General features: G+C 40.9%; 1 protein-coding gene across 1 annotated transcript in view; it reads right to left on the bottom strand.

The window, feature by feature from the left end:
- Positions 1–511: 511 nt before the first annotated feature.
- Positions 512–17,194, bottom strand: part of atp8b3 (ATPase phospholipid transporting 8B3) — a 39,460-nt gene continuing 22,777 nt past the window's right edge. Inside the window, exons 7-30 of the mRNA XM_067597252.1 lie at positions 16,780–16,878; positions 16,063–16,124; positions 15,249–15,321; positions 14,982–15,052; positions 11,228–11,319; positions 10,975–11,133; positions 9,924–10,012; positions 9,640–9,833; positions 9,329–9,537; positions 8,270–8,301; positions 7,903–8,059; positions 6,634–6,822; positions 6,348–6,460; positions 5,617–5,784; positions 5,152–5,263; positions 4,947–5,022; positions 4,732–4,855; positions 3,835–4,021; positions 3,443–3,666; positions 3,270–3,353; positions 2,952–3,176; positions 2,046–2,184; positions 1,673–1,803; positions 512–1,116 (exon numbers count right to left, since the gene is read on the bottom strand). Of these exons, the coding sequence (XP_067453353.1) occupies positions 877–1,116; positions 1,673–1,803; positions 2,046–2,184; positions 2,952–3,176; positions 3,270–3,353; positions 3,443–3,666; positions 3,835–4,021; positions 4,732–4,855; positions 4,947–5,022; positions 5,152–5,263; positions 5,617–5,784; positions 6,348–6,460; positions 6,634–6,822; positions 7,903–8,059; positions 8,270–8,301; positions 9,329–9,537; positions 9,640–9,833; positions 9,924–10,012; positions 10,975–11,133; positions 11,228–11,319; positions 14,982–15,052; positions 15,249–15,321; positions 16,063–16,124; positions 16,780–16,878 (3,249 nt within the window). The 3' untranslated portion in view covers positions 512–876. The remainder of the gene's footprint in view (positions 1,117–1,672; positions 1,804–2,045; positions 2,185–2,951; positions 3,177–3,269; positions 3,354–3,442; positions 3,667–3,834; positions 4,022–4,731; positions 4,856–4,946; positions 5,023–5,151; positions 5,264–5,616; positions 5,785–6,347; positions 6,461–6,633; positions 6,823–7,902; positions 8,060–8,269; positions 8,302–9,328; positions 9,538–9,639; positions 9,834–9,923; positions 10,013–10,974; positions 11,134–11,227; positions 11,320–14,981; positions 15,053–15,248; positions 15,322–16,062; positions 16,125–16,779; positions 16,879–17,194) is intronic.

Genomic DNA, 17,194 nt, shown 5'->3' with positions numbered 1-17,194 from the left:
GACAGACACACAAACAGACACAGGCACATGCTGGAGAGGGTGAGTCTGCCTTTTGAGAGTGTTTGCTGAAACCAAAGATGAAATCAGAGGTATGACAATCTGGCTACCAAACCTAGAAGACAATGTTCAGCTCTCTGGGCTGCTCTACGGGTCCTGTGATTTACCGGCCATGTGGACATTCCACCTATTGCACTTAACACATGTAACACACACATATAAAGGTACATGTCCTGGTGTATACTTACACACACACACACACACACACACACACCTCAACCCACACAGACACAGAAACAAGGGATAAACCCACTCACGACGTCTGGTCAGAAAGCCTCTTTTCCCTCCTCCCACTGCAGAAGCCGGAGAGCCTGTGGAGGACTTTTAGTTTCACTCTAGTTGAGACTTTTGAGAAGGAAAAAAATCTGAGTAATAACTGTTACAGAAAAATAAAAACTTAAAAGGATAATATGGGTAAATTGCGTGTTTTGAAATAAATTAACAAATAAAACAATTGTAAAACAAAGCGGTGCTGTCGGTTTATTGTGTTTGGTTTGATCTTCAAAGGAAATCCCTTGTGACCCCAGCAGATGGAAATTAGATTTTTACCACAACAGCCTCACACAAGAAAGATCAGAGATATTCATACGGTGGTAAACTGTCTACGTAAAGACAATAAACAAGATTAACGGTACATAATGTATTTTGTATATTATACAATTTACTTTATTGGAAAATAGTAGCCCTAGAAAAGATTAAGAAGTGCCCACAAATACATGTTTGAAGTACAGAAATATAAAAAAATTGATTCAATTCTATGTTGCAGAAGCAATTTAGGATCACATATTTTGCCATATCAGAGGCTTAGTCAGTCAGTCATTATGCATCAATTTGATATGCCATTTGGTTTCTCACAACATGGTCCATCACTACCTGAGGGTTATAACTTGCAGTCACCTTCTCATCCACCGTCGGCACTGTGCTGTGGATGCCGGTCCCTGAGGTGATGAGATGTCCGGGCCCCGCCCCCTGAGAGACAGCGTATGAGGAACGGCGGCGAGACGACCCTCTCCTGAAATTTGACTTTAGTTCCACTGACTTAGAGGAGGTGCTGTGGACCTGCATCACATCCAGATAAGACTGACATCAGTGACCATTTACCATTACTATTTATGTTTATAAATGAAGCCTCAGTATCTTAGTGAATGGGAAACAACTCACCCAAACTACAACTCACTGTTTTATTAAAATCTCCAACACTTAAGTTTTTGAACATGTCGACAGCAGCAAGTACATTCTCCTGTTAGAGCACACCTAGTAGCTGGAGTATTGTCACTGAGAACAATACAAAAAACTTTTATGTAACTGGTGGACTTTATAATCCATATTGCTTTTGATTGGGCCCAAAACACCTGAATGAGGCTGCTGCAGTTTCTTCAGAGGCATTTTATGAAACCGTAAAAGTCAGTTCTGTTGTATTCAGTTGTTTGGAAGAGGCTGAGGTGGATGTTTCAATGGATATTTTCTTTGCTAAAGCCTGGGTCAGTAGAAAGCATCTGTGTTTTCAGTTTGTGAACTATTCCTTTGCAAATTGATCCCCCAACTCTTTTTCTTACAGTCTCTATTTACAGGGTGCATCTTTTCTCTCTCTCAAACACAAACACACACGTCTCACCTTGTGTTTGTCATGGCTGGTGAGGATGACATTGATGGCCTGGGCGGTCACTGAGGGCAAAACAGCCGTCCAGGCAGTGAGCAGAGCCGTGAGCCACACAACTGGATTGATGAAAGCCTGATCAGACACACCTGATGAAATAACACACAGAGCAACCAATGGGGATGTTGACAGATCTTCACTTTATCAGATCAACAGAAAATAACATTAAACAATAATTAACATGGACATTGCTTGCTGCATGTTTGTCTATATTTATGTTGATATAGTTTTGTCTTAATCTCAATTAAATCCAGCAGTTACTGTGATAATAGAAATGTTAAATTGCCATAGCCAGGAGAATAGACATGTACTGAGTTGAGCATCAGTGTACCGAGGAAGAGATAGTCGCTGGGTGATCTCTGAAACAGGCGGGGGTTGTGGGTGATCCTGGTACAGATGAAGAACAACACCACAGACACACACACAGCTGCTATATTGAACTTCGTCCAGTTCCTGGTCAGCAGCGTAATCTGACAGACAAACAGAAACACTGTCATCAGAGGACAATAGTACATCTAGATATAGAGATATAGATATATTGGTAGCTATCAATGAGGCAATGGCAATGAATACATTTGATTTATAAATAAGACGTCATTGGACAGTGCATTTTCCGACAATTGTTTATTTAGCTTCAGGAGTAGGTGAATTTTCTTAAGCCATAAATTAACACTTGATTTTTTTTAGTTTATCAAAAAAATTCAAAATAACCAAATTTGGAGATATTTGTTTTTTACTGGACATTGAATAATTCATGTAAATGTTTTTGTTTTAAAATGTTCTAGATCTGTTCTGGTTGCTCACCACCCAACATCTTTTTAATACAGATGATTTGTTCAACCATAGAGCTGAACAAATTATTATCATTCTGAATAACGGACTCATTTTAATAGTCATACTTTGTCAACTCCATCTACAGTTTGTACAAGTATATTCCTTGATTTAAAAATGATCAAATTCTGGACTGAAGCTCTTTATTCTAAATATGATAAAGTTTATTGTTCCAAGAACATGTTTTTAACAGATAATATTGTGCAGCATGCATATAATTACACATAATAATTCAGTGTTTTTCATTGGTGTAATATCTTGTGAGGATGTGAAGTTGTGTTAATAGTTCTCATTTCATACAGTGTGCAATACTTTTTAATTATGCAATAATAGTAATTCTTAACATTCCCTCTGTTTTCACATCACAAGTCAGAATTATTATTATTAAGGTGTCAGTTAACCTAACCTCAATGGTGGCAGTAAATGTGGCTGCCATGGCGACAGTGACTGCCATGGTCTGGTAGTCGAAGGCTGAGTTGTAGAAGACACCACACGGGATGAAGAAGAAAACGAGCGATGAGTAGACAGAATACAGCAGTGACGCTGTCAGGACCAGAGGACTGGTGAGCTCCTGTTTCTGTCCAGACTTGTATAGTTCCGGCCATTTCAGACTGCCTTCTGCACTCACATCCTACAACACAAAGAGGCAAACTGCAGTATTATGGCAGAAATCTTTATTTGATTGATTAGTTAATAAAAACATCCATCGCTTAAACGCTCTCACCTGTTGAAAGAAGGCCACGCACATAATTGGGGACGCTGTGTACAAGACGGTGTAGAGAGCGATGAACCATGTCTCATAGAGAGACTGCAAGAGAGGTGCAGATGGTGGATAAACTGTTTAAATTCACTTTACTTTAAGGCTCTACATTATTTAATTTATTTAATGTGTCTAACCTGAGCACTGAAGCCATTGAAGAAACCAAACCATATGTGCACAAGAGCAAAGCTACAGGTCTTAAACAGGAAGTAGCGCATGAAGAGGGAAATACGCCGGTAGGACCAGCGACCGTGGACCAGCAGCAGCCTCTGCAGAAATCTGAACTGGGACAATGAAAAGTCTGCATTCTGCACTGCCTGTCCTCCCTCCACTCCTGTCAGTCCCACACCAACGTGAGCCGCTAATGGTCAACAGGGGAAGGACAACATTAAGGAAAAACACCAGCAAAACAGGGGAAATGTAAAAACATAAAGAGAAAGCAGAAAATGCTGGTTAATTTCAGGTTTCGTCTACACTTCAGAGCTAAAAGTCCACATTTTTCCTCATATTTTCATGTCACCTGACTTACTTTTGATCATGTTCACATCATTGGCACCGTCCCCGATGGACATGGTGACCGAGCTGGTGTGTTTCCTGACCAATGTCACAATGTCAGCCTTCTGTCCAGGCGTTACACGGCAGCATAACACCGACTGACACTGTTCTGCCAGGCTCATGAATGTGGCCCCCCATTCTGGTCTCTGGTCAAACTCTGCCTGGGGCACAACAGCATCAAACAGCTCACTTTAGGTTGTATTTGTTTGACAAGGTCTCTGTTGACATCTCTGTTGTATTTCTCTACAACCTTAAATATCCAAGACTAAAATGCAAGAAAAGACGTTAAAGGTTGGAAAAAAAACATCCTTAGGTATTATTAATTAATAGTGTTTATGCGGTTTGATCAGATTTGATTGACATTGGCCTGGCAAACAACCCGACGACTGTCATCACATTTTGATTCAAACATTGCTAAACCCCAGTTAGTGCACAGATATATGTGACATCACCTTTTTCAGCAGAGCCTCGCTGACTTCAAACCAGTGAGAAAAGTAGAAAGTAAACAGCATAGACAGAAATCTCACTTGTGAAATAACCCAACCTGTTTCAACTCTGGCAGAAAGTTTTGTGTTCATGCAGGACCCTATTACTCATAGTCAGGAAATGATTGACAGGCATTTTCTGCCAATATATATTTTTAGGGAAAAACTGATACATGCTAAAACAATTATGCTTAATGCTCTATACCATATTACAATGTAAACAGTAGGAAAGGCTTGTATTTCTGTTTTCCACTGTCTTCTTCCACTCTCTGACATAAACAACATGGCTTTTCATGATAGAGTCATTTGCAAACTGCATGACAACAGATGTTCTGATGTTTGAATATTATATGAGTAACCCAATTACTGCATAGTGCAGTGTTTACCAGCTCAGGTCCAGTGAGGACCACAGCAGTCTTTGCTCCAGCTGTCTCCTTGTCTACAGCCCACAGCTCCGTCTGTCTGGCCTTGAAGAAACTAACCCCTGGGTCTGGGGACTGGAGTATCTGTCTGCAGGGCCAGAACACACAAAGATCAATGAGATGATATATGGGTGTGTGCGTGTGCCTGTGTCCATTTGTGTATTTTTATCATTGCTAACCTCAGCTCCTGCCATTCCAGTAATCTGGTACCAGGATCCAGTAGTTTGCATGAATATCCAATATTAACTGCAGTCTCTACAAGGACAAAGAAGGAGGGAGCAGAAAAGAAAGAGAAATCACAGTAAGACCCTGTTTTCAAATATCTCCAGCACAGAATGCAAAAGGGTGGCATTGCCCCCCTCCAACTATTCGGTGTCACAATACCTTTTTTGTCCCCCGTTAGTACCCATACTTTAATCCCAGCCTCTTGAAGCAGAGCAATAGTTTCAGGAACGCCCTCCTGAAGCCGGTCTTCTATTGCTGTCACCCCTAGAAGCTACAAAACATAGAAGTTTGAATTTGTTTTTTAGTATTTATACAGAAATTCTGCTTTATCTTATAAGGGATGACTGCAACAAGGAGACAAGTGAAAGATATGAGTGACATTAAACCACATAACATGATAAAACACATAGGTCCCGCCAAAGTCACTGAGAAACTAGATTTCCTTCTTTTAAAGTTATATTGTCTTAGAGAACTACTTGAAACTTAATTTGGAGAAACAAATGAAGAGAAACTTAATGGGAAGAGACTGAAGCCTGATTTAAAAGAGTTAACTGTATTTCTCATCCAATGTCATTGCTCAGCTGTAACAAAACAAACATAAAATCAAATGGAGGAGGAGCCCACCTGCAGCTCTCTCTCCATCTGATCATAAAGCTTTTCCAGTAGTGCCTCACGGTCACAGGTCGCCATGGCAGCAGACTGGGCCAGAGTCTTACTCCACTGCTCCCACGATGCCTCAGGAACAGATCGAACCGCAATACACAAAGTCCTCAGACAGGCCTGGGCAAACAGCTAGCAGAACATAAGTTAACACATTATTTGACAGGCTACACATTATTTACCGAGTGATTCTTTCAGGCAGAACTGAAGAATTGACAAAGACCACATGAGATAAACAGTTCAGTCCCGACAGACACACCTCAACTATCTCAGTAAAACGTAAGCAGGAGATCACTGCTTCAGTCCTTGATCCTCTTGATTATTGATCATAGAGTATGTATGAGCTTTGATTATCAAACAATTAATAAAAACAGTGGAAAATATTGTACAATTAATCCACTATAACAGGACTCAATGTACAATATTTACCCTATTAACAGGGCAAAAAACCCTTTAATGCTCCTCTGTGTTTTTCTGCACTTAAAGTATATATGTCCAGGTTTTTTTCACAGCCCGAAGGACAGCAAAAGAATTTATGAAGTTAAAGCGCGAAAAATCACCAAGACTGTGGTTGTGTGTGATTTTGAACTACTCAATTCTGATATGGAAACAAGAAGATACTGACAAAGTCATAAATGTCATATAAATTGTAGGCTAGGCTAGGCACTGCTAGTTCAGAAGAAAATCTAGTTCACCTCCAGGGCTGTTTCAGTCCCTTCCTGATGTGGACAGTCTTTTTGCAGTCTCTCCAGGATCACTAAGTCAGCTCCCTTACAGTATAACTTCAACCCACCCTCAGGCTCCCGTACTGGAAGAAAAGAACATAAAACCAGTGGAGAAGTTGACAAGGGAGGACTTAGCATAAGTGGAATTATAAAAGATTTTATTTCAGTTGAGACAATGTGTTGTTAAAATAAACCTGTGATTAGAACAGAAAATAGGAGACATGCTTTTAGTGTGTGTTAAGAGGGCTACTCTCACCCAGTACAGACATGCGTCTTCTCTTGCTGGTAAAGTCTATCAGTGTCAGCAGCTGATATTGCCGAGTGACACCCAGCTCAGAGACAACGATGAAGTCCCTTGTCCTGGAGAGGAAGACCCAGCCCAGCTCCCTGGCAGCACCAACAAGAGCCTTCTCATCTGGGGACGCAGCCTGGTAAACTGGAGCCTCTGGAGGAATGCGGTCAACACACAAGTAAGCTTGTTGTCTTACAGGAATGATCAGTAACTTTATCCATACATGTTATTGTATCTGACTCAGACCGTAGACTGTAAAAATGTATGACGTGCTCATCGTGAGATCACTCATTGGTTTGTAGACTGCCGTTTTGAAGCCTCAAGTTTAGCGATTTGACCGTCGCCATCTTTGATTTTTGGAGCCAGAAGTGATAAGAAGTGACCATATTTGGACGAGAGGCTGACTCTAGCGCTAGCTGCTAACTTTAGCTTGATTAGCACGGTCATTTACAGTCTTTGGTTAACCGTGCTAATGCTAATGCTATTTACCGTTAGCAAGAAACAGGCCTAAAACCATTAAAACTAAATGAACTTACCAGAAAAACAGAACAGCTGACTCCTGAGAAGGTTTTTCAGGACAACCAAGCCCTTAAAGCCATTTTTAGATTACCAAAATGTTACATTTAACTTTGAGAAACTGAAAACAAACTGTTACATAGCAGCAGCTACGGCTGTGAATCTTCTTATACATCCATGATCTGGGATTACGCCATGTTTACGTTAGGTTACCAACGTTGACGTCGTGGTAGTGAATATCAAGGTAGCCACCCCCTAAAGCATATCCTGCTTTATCGTCTATTTTATTCTAAATGGGAACATAATTTACAAATTGAACGTGATATAGTACTGAACAGGACTTTAAACTAGCGATTGAGACCATTAACTCATTAGGAAACAGTTTACTGAGGTAATAAATCAAGTGAGAAGTAGAGTCATTTTCTCATAGACTTCCATATAATCGGACCTCTTTTTGCAACCAGTGGAGTCGCCCCCTGCTGGCCATTAGAAAGAGTGCAGATTTAAAGCACTTCCGCATTGGCCTCACTTTTCAGACCAGGAGCTACCTGCTTGGATCAAAATAATCTTGACCTTTCATTGTAGCACCCCCATCAGGTTAATAGGTGTAATACAAAAATACAGAGGAAACAGGAAATGTACACAGGGTCCTCTATCAATATCATCTCTCTCTCTCACACACACACATACACAACACTTCACCTTCCAACACCTCACCTTCCTTCCAATCTGCCATGACAGTGTGACATAAAGTCAGTGCAGTAAGGAACTGTCTACTGAGTGGACACTGCTGTCCTCTGAGTCTCTCCACCAGGCTCGGAGCCGACATGAACAGACCACCGCAGGAGAAAGGATTCCAGCTTAGGTCCATGGGCTGCACACACAAAGGGAAAGTATCACTACTGTACACTGAAATTACACAGTACTGTATACTACTACTCTAACGTGAACAGAGTTGGATGTTGATGGCAGCAGAAATAATGACTAGAGTGTAGAGCTGTAGACAAAGGAGCAAAGAATTCCTTAAGGAAATGAATCAGGAAGAGGTCATGGAAAAACCCAGCAGAGTGCATTCATATGGTACCTCCACGTCTTCTGCCCTGACTGATGCATCACCTGTAAAAAAATAGAAAAATCACTTAATTCAATGAGCTGCAGAAAGCATTCGACAAATAGTTGAAATAGATTATTTGAAAGGCACAAGTACAAGAAAGAAATAAAGAAATTTTATTTTTTGTTACTGTGCATGTTACAACATATGGCCTGAACCAGGAAGTGGCTCAGACATGTGACATATGGTTGATGGGAGTCCGACAAGGTTTCAATTACAGTTTGACTTCTGTGGGCAGAGCCTGTGTTAAATATTTAGTAGACAGACTCGTGGCTGTTGGATATGAGCATGTTAAGTGTCTCCTGTTGTCTCATAAACCATCTCTCTCGAGGAATGAGTTTCATCCATGGTTTATGTGAAGTCGCCTCCCAAAAGGGATCTTTGTTCCACTGTAAACCGAGGAGGAAACTTTTTTTTAAATCAACCTCTGTTGTTAAATGAATAATTAAGGAAGCAAATCACTGTGTTGTTTAGAAAGGACACAACTTTGTTATTATGAATAGGTTTAGACACATATGTACAGAATTGCACAGTTACTGCTTATACCTTGACATACTTCTTTCTCCTGAACTGACTGATATTGGCCTGTTAATGAGTTTATAATTTGATTTTTTTCTCAAAATAGGAAAATATATTTGTCTTCTCTTTACAGGTAACTACTTTATGGTAGTATTTTCCTGACATGTACACACAGATGGCAATTAAACTTTAAACGTCCTATAAAAGTCCTTTAAAGAGGCTTTTTATGAGTATATTATGTCCACAATTTGAAGTACATCCACTTGAAACTAGACGATGAAGTATGAAGAAGCAGGGAAAAATGTGATTTTATTTGTGTAAGGCAAAGCGTGAGGTTGTTCAAAAGTGGCATTTAGAGACATTTTATTCCCACCAACTATTGTGCTTTAGTTTTTCTTAAGGAGGAAAATGTAAACACATTAAATGCAATTTTTATATAGAAAATCATTTTACCAAATTGAAAGTCATAAGACAGTTAAGTTATGACAACTAAAGTGTTTTTTAAATTGTTACCATAGATCTCCCCAGCTATGCAGCACTGTCTGAAGAGTAGACAGTTCTGGGTTAATGTCCCAGTTTTGTCACTCAGCAGGTATCTCACTTGACCAAGCTCCTCACTCAGGGAGGTATTCCTGGCCTGGGCAGGTTTGTCTGCCTGCTGCCAATACATCTCCATATCCCAGCCAATAAACAGGCTGTGGACCGTGTGGATCACCTCAAACCTGCAGACACACACACATGCATGGAGCACACATAGACAGTAACACAACATGCACACAAACACAGGTGTATTTCCAGAATATTGTATCGTAGATGGAACTAACGAGATGTAGAGAGCTATGGGCATGGCCGGGCTGAGCAGGATGACGTAGCTCCAGTAAACAAGGAACCCAGTGTAGACTGAATTGCCGTTAACCACCAGAGCAGACAGAGCCTCCGTCTGGCTCATGACCTGATGCGCAAACACGCCGCTGCCGATGGCGAGGAGCAGTGCTGCCTGCAGCACAGACAGGACTATCTGAGGATCCAAAAAGTAGACAAAAACACTTCTTAATAACTCAACAAAATGTCTCATGCTTGTCATCCCACTGCCCTTTAACCCACTCACCCCGATCACCACTTTGTTGAGAACTTTCTCCATTTGGGTCGTCTTCACTCTGAGTTTCCCACAGTTCCTCAGGATCTTAGTGTCAGTGCCTGATACAGAACAGACTGCTATTAGATGCTATTGTTACAGCGGGCTGGCCAAGCGAGATGGGAGACCATCCTGCAGCCAGGGGGTGAGAGTTTAAGCCCTTGTGTCAGTAAGCATCTGCTGATGTGCCCTTGAGCAAGATGCTGAATCCCTACCAGCTCCGGGGGTGTCTGACCCCTCTGCGGAGAGGTCAGGGGTAAGAGAGAATTTCCCTTGTGGGGATCAATAAAGTAACACATTATGTTTTCCAGTGATGTTGTCTCAGTTTCACACAGACTGCTGGAAGACACTCAGCTGAATGTGCAAAAATGACAACACTGTTCAGGGACAGAAAACTGATTCCAACTTAGTAGTATTGTGACAAGTGTATTTCAACCTTGATCGCGCTTAATTCAAAGTAGACTACATCAATTTTGCACGAGGAGGATTAGAGTTATAATCAGGCTAAACTGGGGTCACAAGGACAGTCTGATGAATGGTATAAAACCCATCTCTGGCAGAATTTGATCTATTGATCTGCTTTACCAGAACTGAAAGGGTCATAGCGGTGAGATCCATGACACCTCCGCCTGGTCCAGTAATATCCGATCAATGATCACTTAAAAGACAGGAGGAGCCTGTAATCTGTGAGACGTTAAGAGACCCACATTTAAGACACAGCTGCAAGAGTTAAGCACTGACCATAATTAGCAGTATAATGCATTCAGCATAATAAAATTTGTCATTGAAGCGAGCGGAGGCCACAGTAGAAGGTGAAATGAGGATAGGTGGTCTGGAAACAAAAACATTTGGTCTAATATCACTGTTACCAATTTTGCCACTTACAGTAGCAGGTCTTCTATTTATCCTGCCTGCCTCAGTGTCTGACCTAAGTGGACAGTTTGGGTGTGGTAGCACCTATTTTATGAAAAAAAAACAACTGTATGTCCCCTTTTTTAAACTGAATAAAGTCTTCTAGCTGTACCGGTGTATATGGCCAAGCCGTAGGCAAACTCTGTGTTGCGTAGGACTGTTCCCCTCAGGAGGATGTGCTCGTTGTCCAGCAGAAAACACTCTCCTCGCCAGTGGAGCTGACCTCTGAAGGTGTACAGGCGATTGTTGGGTTCCTCACAGAGCACAACACCTGTAAAATGAACAGTTACATTTGCTCTGATTTATCTCTACTTTAAAATTAGCTTATTTGGAGTTTGTATTTCCCATAAAAAACCTTTATTCACCATCAAAGGTAGCAAGCGTCTCCTCTGAGGGGTGAGAGGTCAGTTCATTGTGTGTAGCAGTGAGCGCCTGTCGGTACTTGAGGTTAGTCTCTCTGTATGAAAAAAAGACTTTAGAGTCAAACAGCTGATCCAGAAACAGTAGTTACAAAGTCAAAGCAGGTACATAATCATATAGAGTCATGCAGTCTTAATTTACTTGGTTGAGAATCAAAATGAAATTTGAGATTTCCACATTGTTCACAGTAATCTGAAGAATTTAATCATAGCTTTTATTTCCTAAAATGTCGACTCGTATAACTAACTGTCTTTACTCTGCAATTAACAAAAAGGCTCTTTCACAATTCTAACTTGTTCTCAATTGAGAGCAAGATTAAACCAGTAACAAAAAGAAATTAAAGCTGCAAGCAGCGTTGAACAGGCCCTCGCACCCTTGTGCACGTCGGGGTGCGGTGCAGTCCAAACGCTTCTGTCACGGGCATGTAGATGTCTCCAGACCTGGGCTGACAGGTCTGACTTTACAAACATGTAAAGTTTGGTGCGACTGGAGCATGTACAATAAAGTTATAGCAATTTCCTCTGTCATGGTGAAACATCAAATCTCCACGGTGCTATATTCCAGCCATACTACACCTGTACTGTATCTGTACGGTATGAGGCCCATCTGGTTGTTCCAGAGTCTCAATTTGATTTTAGACCTTTAAAGGCCTCAAGACCTCAAAACTGCCTGAAAAGCTTGAGCCTCTAAGATCAACATCACCTTTAGAATGAACATATTAAAACTTTTTGTCAACCTACTTATTTCTGATGACACACTAATGCGGTAGTAACTATTTTTTAGGGCCTGAGCCCCAAAGGGGCGAAGACCCTATTGTATTTCGTGTGTTTGTTTCTTTCTTATTCTTTCTTTATTGTTACGCCACTTCAACCCTAAATTTGACCCCCTAAACATGCACAATCAGTTCTAGATTTCTGGAAAAAGTCAGTTTAAGTATTTTTTAGGGCCTGAGCCCCAAAGGGGCGAAGACCCTCTTGTATCTGTTCTGTTTCTTTCTTTCTTTCTTTCTTTCTTTATTATTCCACCACTTCACTGCTGCTGGGGCTGCTTTTCGTAGGGGGCGCTATTCAGCCAGTTTGCATCACTGATAAAATATTGTCATGTATGTGTTCAGGCCAGGACTCTTATCAAACATGTAAAGTTTGGTGCAGACTGGAGCATTTACAATAAAGTTATAGCAACTTCCGTGGCGAAGCATCAAATCTCAACGGTGTGAGGATGAGAATTTTCTGCAGGGTGAGACATGGCTGCCTTGCTCACACCTGTGGCATCAAAATTATGCAAGTTTTGGGCCCTTTCACTTGAATTTCAATTATTAAATTGAAAACTCTTGATGAGTTTGTGTGTAAAACAAATTAATTTCCTAATTTTCATCAAGTTTATTTTTAGAAAAATAAAGACTTTAAACCCACATGACCTGGTCAAAGTTTGATTAAAATGTGTACTGTCAGGTGTGTAGAGACAATAAGTAACTGCAGCTGGACACAGAAAAATACTCATATATTTGAATGGAGAGTGTGAGCGAACTGCTAGGTGCTTGGGCCCTAATAAAGGAAAAACTGCAGTACAGAGCTACAAATTTTAATTTTGATTTTATTTTTCTGAAGCACTTTATCACTAAACTGTCACTCTCACTCAATGAGCTCCATTCAACCCCCCCCCCCCCCCCCCCCCCCCTCCTGTTCTCTCTCTCTCCCTCTCAGTTGGAGAGGAGAATGTCAATCTGCTTGTGAAATCTCCTCATAAATCCCATGACTTTGGCCAAATCCTACATTATAAATCACATTTTTTTCAGGTTTCAAAGTGGTCAGACTTATAGTTAAGACATCAGAACCATTTGTTTGACACAAAGTCCATGCCTAGAGATTGCCTCCCCAAGGGTTTACATTGTAAGGTGTGATGTGGCACTACAACTTTCAGGGCTTACAATATCTAAACTGTTCGAGTTATTACAAACTTTTTAACAGCTTTTGTTCAGCACAGTGTCATAAGTCATGTATTCAAGTTTGAAGCCGATACCATTAACGCCCTAGGAGGAGATAGCGTTTCTTGGGGGTCGAAAATTGGCGCAAAGTCGTACTTTGATGGGCATATTGCGGAAGTTTTGGTTGGTTTTCTCTACGACATTCCTACGGGCCATGGCGGCCATTTTAGTGACATAGGTGGCGCTATAGAACACATTTTGGCACTTTGGGGGATGATTTTTACATTTTATCAAATTTTTCATCAGACCTGATGTGCGTGCCAAATTTGGTGAGATTTTGAGCATGTTTAGGGGGACAAATTAAGGGTTGAAGTGGCGTAATAATAAGGGAAGAAGAAGAAGAAGAAGAAGAAGAAGAAGAAGAAGAAGAAAACACAAGAAATACAATAGGGTCTTCATCCCTTTGGGGCTCAGGCCCTAATAAAATCACAGGAGGAACAAGAAAAGACTTTAAAACTCACTCAGTTTATATCTCCAAAACAGTTAAAGATAGAAAACACATGTAAATTCAAAATTTGTAGGTCAACGTCTCGTGACTCATTTAAAGTTCAAATGAAGTTTGTATCTAAAACTATGTGGAAGCAGTAAATGTTCAAAACAGTGTGGGTTTGCTCACACTCTACATTCAAATGTATGAGTATTTTTCTGTGTTTTTTTGCTGCAGTTACTTATTGTCTCTCCACACCTGATGTGGGTTAAAAGTCTGTACTTTTCTAAAAATAAACTTGATGAAAATTAGGAAATTAATTTCTTTTACAACCAAACTCATCAAGTGAATGGGCCAAAAACTTGCTTAATGTTGATGCCACAGGTGTGAGCAAGACAGACATGTCTCACCCTGCAGAAAATTCTCATCCTCACACCGTTGAGATTTGATGTTTCGCCATGACAGAGGAAGTTGCTATAACTTTATTGTAAATGCTCCAGTCTGCACCAAACTTTACATGTTTGATAAGACTCCTGGCCTGAACACGTCTACATGACAATATACCATCAATGATGCAAACTGGCTGATTAGCGCCCCCCACGAAATTTCAGTGAAGCAGCCCCAGCAGCAGGCAAAATAGTGGACAAAAGAAGTGACGTTTATCTCCTTCTTGCACTGTCTGAACACAGCCTGGGTCTGAAGACATCTACATGTCCGACATGTAAATTCAAGATTTGATTCATTTAAAGTTCAAATGAAGTCTGTATCTAAAACTATGTGGAAGCAGTTAATGTTCAACAAAGTGTGGGTTGCTCAAACTCTCCATTCAAATATATGAGTATTTTTCTGTGTCCAGCAGCAGTTACTTATTGTCTCTACAAACCTGACAGTACACGTTTCAATCAAACTTTGACCAGGTCATGTGGGTTAAAAGTCTTTCCTTTTCTAAAAATAGACTTGATGAAAATTAGGAAATTAATTTGTTTTAGACACAATCTCACTATGCTTCCAACAACATAAACTACAACATGTCTTTATTTTGCAGATGTGTTTGTTACTTTGTGGATGTTTTCTAGCTCCAAATAGCTTCACCACTTCATGCACTGTCCAAAAAACGCCTGCGTATGAAGAAGTCCACGTGCAGACCCACCGACCATGTCACAGCCTAACGTGCATGGGGCGCGAGGGCCTGTTCATCGCTGCTTGCAGCTTTAATTATATTATCATTTTCAAAGACTGAACTCAAAGAATTAATGCACAGATGTATTAGGTTGATGGTGTTTCATACCCATCGATGTCTGCTGTCTCCAAATAACACAGACTGTGAGGCTCTGAACTGCACAGGAGGAGAAGATCCGCCTGAGAAGAGAGAAAATAGAAAAATAAAACAGACAGCAGGTAAAGTGGAGAGTTACAGAACTATAAAATTAGAAATAAAGCTATGGAGGTTTAATGACGAGTGATTTATGCTTCTACCACAGTAACAAGGATTAATCAGAAACTTTGTTTTTCAGATTGCTGTTAATTTCCAATTTTTATTCATTGCGAGGCTCACAGGGATGACTTGGTCTTTGTGGATCCGCAGAACATCTCCTACACACAGATCCTTCCACTGTGCTGTGCTGAAACTGAGACGGAAGACAGATGAGGAGTGAACATATGGAAAAATAGTCACTGACTTTCATATTATTTCACAAATCTCTTAAATTTGCAACATGAGGACAAGCATTTATGGTGCTTTTCATAGATCAACAGTAATGTTTTACTAGATTTAACATTAGAGACACAAATCAGTAATCAAAATAGCTCCATGACCATAATTTTAAACATAGGACTCGAAAGACCAAAATTGGGTTCCCCAGGAATGTAAACATATGAGCCTATGAGGGCTATAAGGTATTTTCAATTTGGAAACACAGAAATACTTACTTTTTATCCACAAGTAAACCCTGTGATAACATACAATAAAAATCTCTGATGGGGCCTTTAACTAAACTTATATCTGTAATGCTAAAGACAATGCACTATTTTCATTGTCATGTTTCTCATGCAGTCATCACTCTTTGTGATGACAAATATTGTATGCAAATAATTCTCTGAAGTTGTCTATTAGTCCACAAGGGAAAGCATAACACCTGGAATGTAACATTCTCAGAAACAGACGGAGGCAGAAGTCAGAAGAAGTCATCAAGAGGTCGGTCATAGTTCATGTCTTCTGTAAAAGGCTCTGTGTTTTTACCCTGCTCTAATGCACAAAGGGACGTCTAAGGATTCACTCATTCACACTTCATTAGAGCTTCATTAGAGGGCTGTTTCAAACTGAGGCCGCTCTGAGTCTTGAGAGAATAACCCACTGTCTTTGTCCTCACCTCCGGGAGATGAGTACGTCACAGGGTCGGGAGTTGATCGCGGAGTCACTGCGTCTCCTTGCCTTGAACAGAAATGGAGAGAGAAAGACAGACCAATGAAGAAAAGAAAATGAGGGAGAGAAAGAGATTGAGAAGCGTGACAAGGATGGAGAAAAAGAGTGATGGACAGGGAGCGTGTGAGAGGGAGTGAGGGTGGCCATGAAAGGTGGAACGGGAGAGAGGAGAAAGGAGAAACGCCATTACGGGGCTCTACAGTGACACCAGCTGGGAGATTTACACCCTCCACTAAATGATTAGTCAATAGAGAGGGGTCAAGCAAGCGTTTCACCCAGAGCTGTTAACGACCGTAACTCAGTGATGCACTTAACCAGTGAATTCTCCATGCAAAACATCACACCTGCATTTAAAAAGGAAAAGCTTTAATGATAGGAGAGAAAATTAATGCTACTGGGATGACTGGTTTTGTCAATGAGGAGAGGACAAGGAGTCAATGAGGACAATGAAGGAGAGAAAAGAGTGCATACATGCTTAAGTGCCAGGTGTATAAATGCATGCGTAAGGTCGGTCGTATATTTGTGTTTAAAGTGCATACATTTGTGCATGTGCATTCAGCTACCAGCCATGTCAGGGATTGAGATTGCCTTTCCCGGACTCCCGCCCCCCCACCCCACCCTCAGGCTGAGTGAAGGAGCGTGAGAGAGTGACTGGTGGTCTCACCATGTCGTTGATGAGGTCTTTCAGCCCTCTCACAGAGAGCACAAGGAGCAGCGGGATGATGGTGATGTACCAGGGAATGGACGAGATGGCAGGGACGCACTGGAATGAAGATGCAAGCGTAGGATACGCACAGAAGGAAAGGAAACAGTCACACTTACTTTATAAACCACACACAAAATGCTTCCACAAGTAGGCCTATATAAGAAAAACTGCTAAACAAACTAAACCAAGGGATCGGATAGGCTGATGTGATACCTCAGCAGAGGAATTAATGATGTCAGAGTGTAAAAAGAGGCATCTCCATCCTGTATTATGTATTATATTTGTTTGCACTTCCAGACATCTTTTTTAGATTTAGATATTTTTAAAAGTGAAAACATGAGAGACGATAAGGGAGAGACCAACAGAGCCTTCA

This window comes from Thunnus thynnus, chromosome 8 (assembly GCF_963924715.1).
Source record: "Thunnus thynnus chromosome 8, fThuThy2.1, whole genome shotgun sequence".
Classification (NCBI taxonomy): Eukaryota; Metazoa; Chordata; class Actinopteri; order Scombriformes; family Scombridae; genus Thunnus; species Thunnus thynnus.
This window is presented reverse-complemented; position numbering and strand designations above follow the sequence as displayed.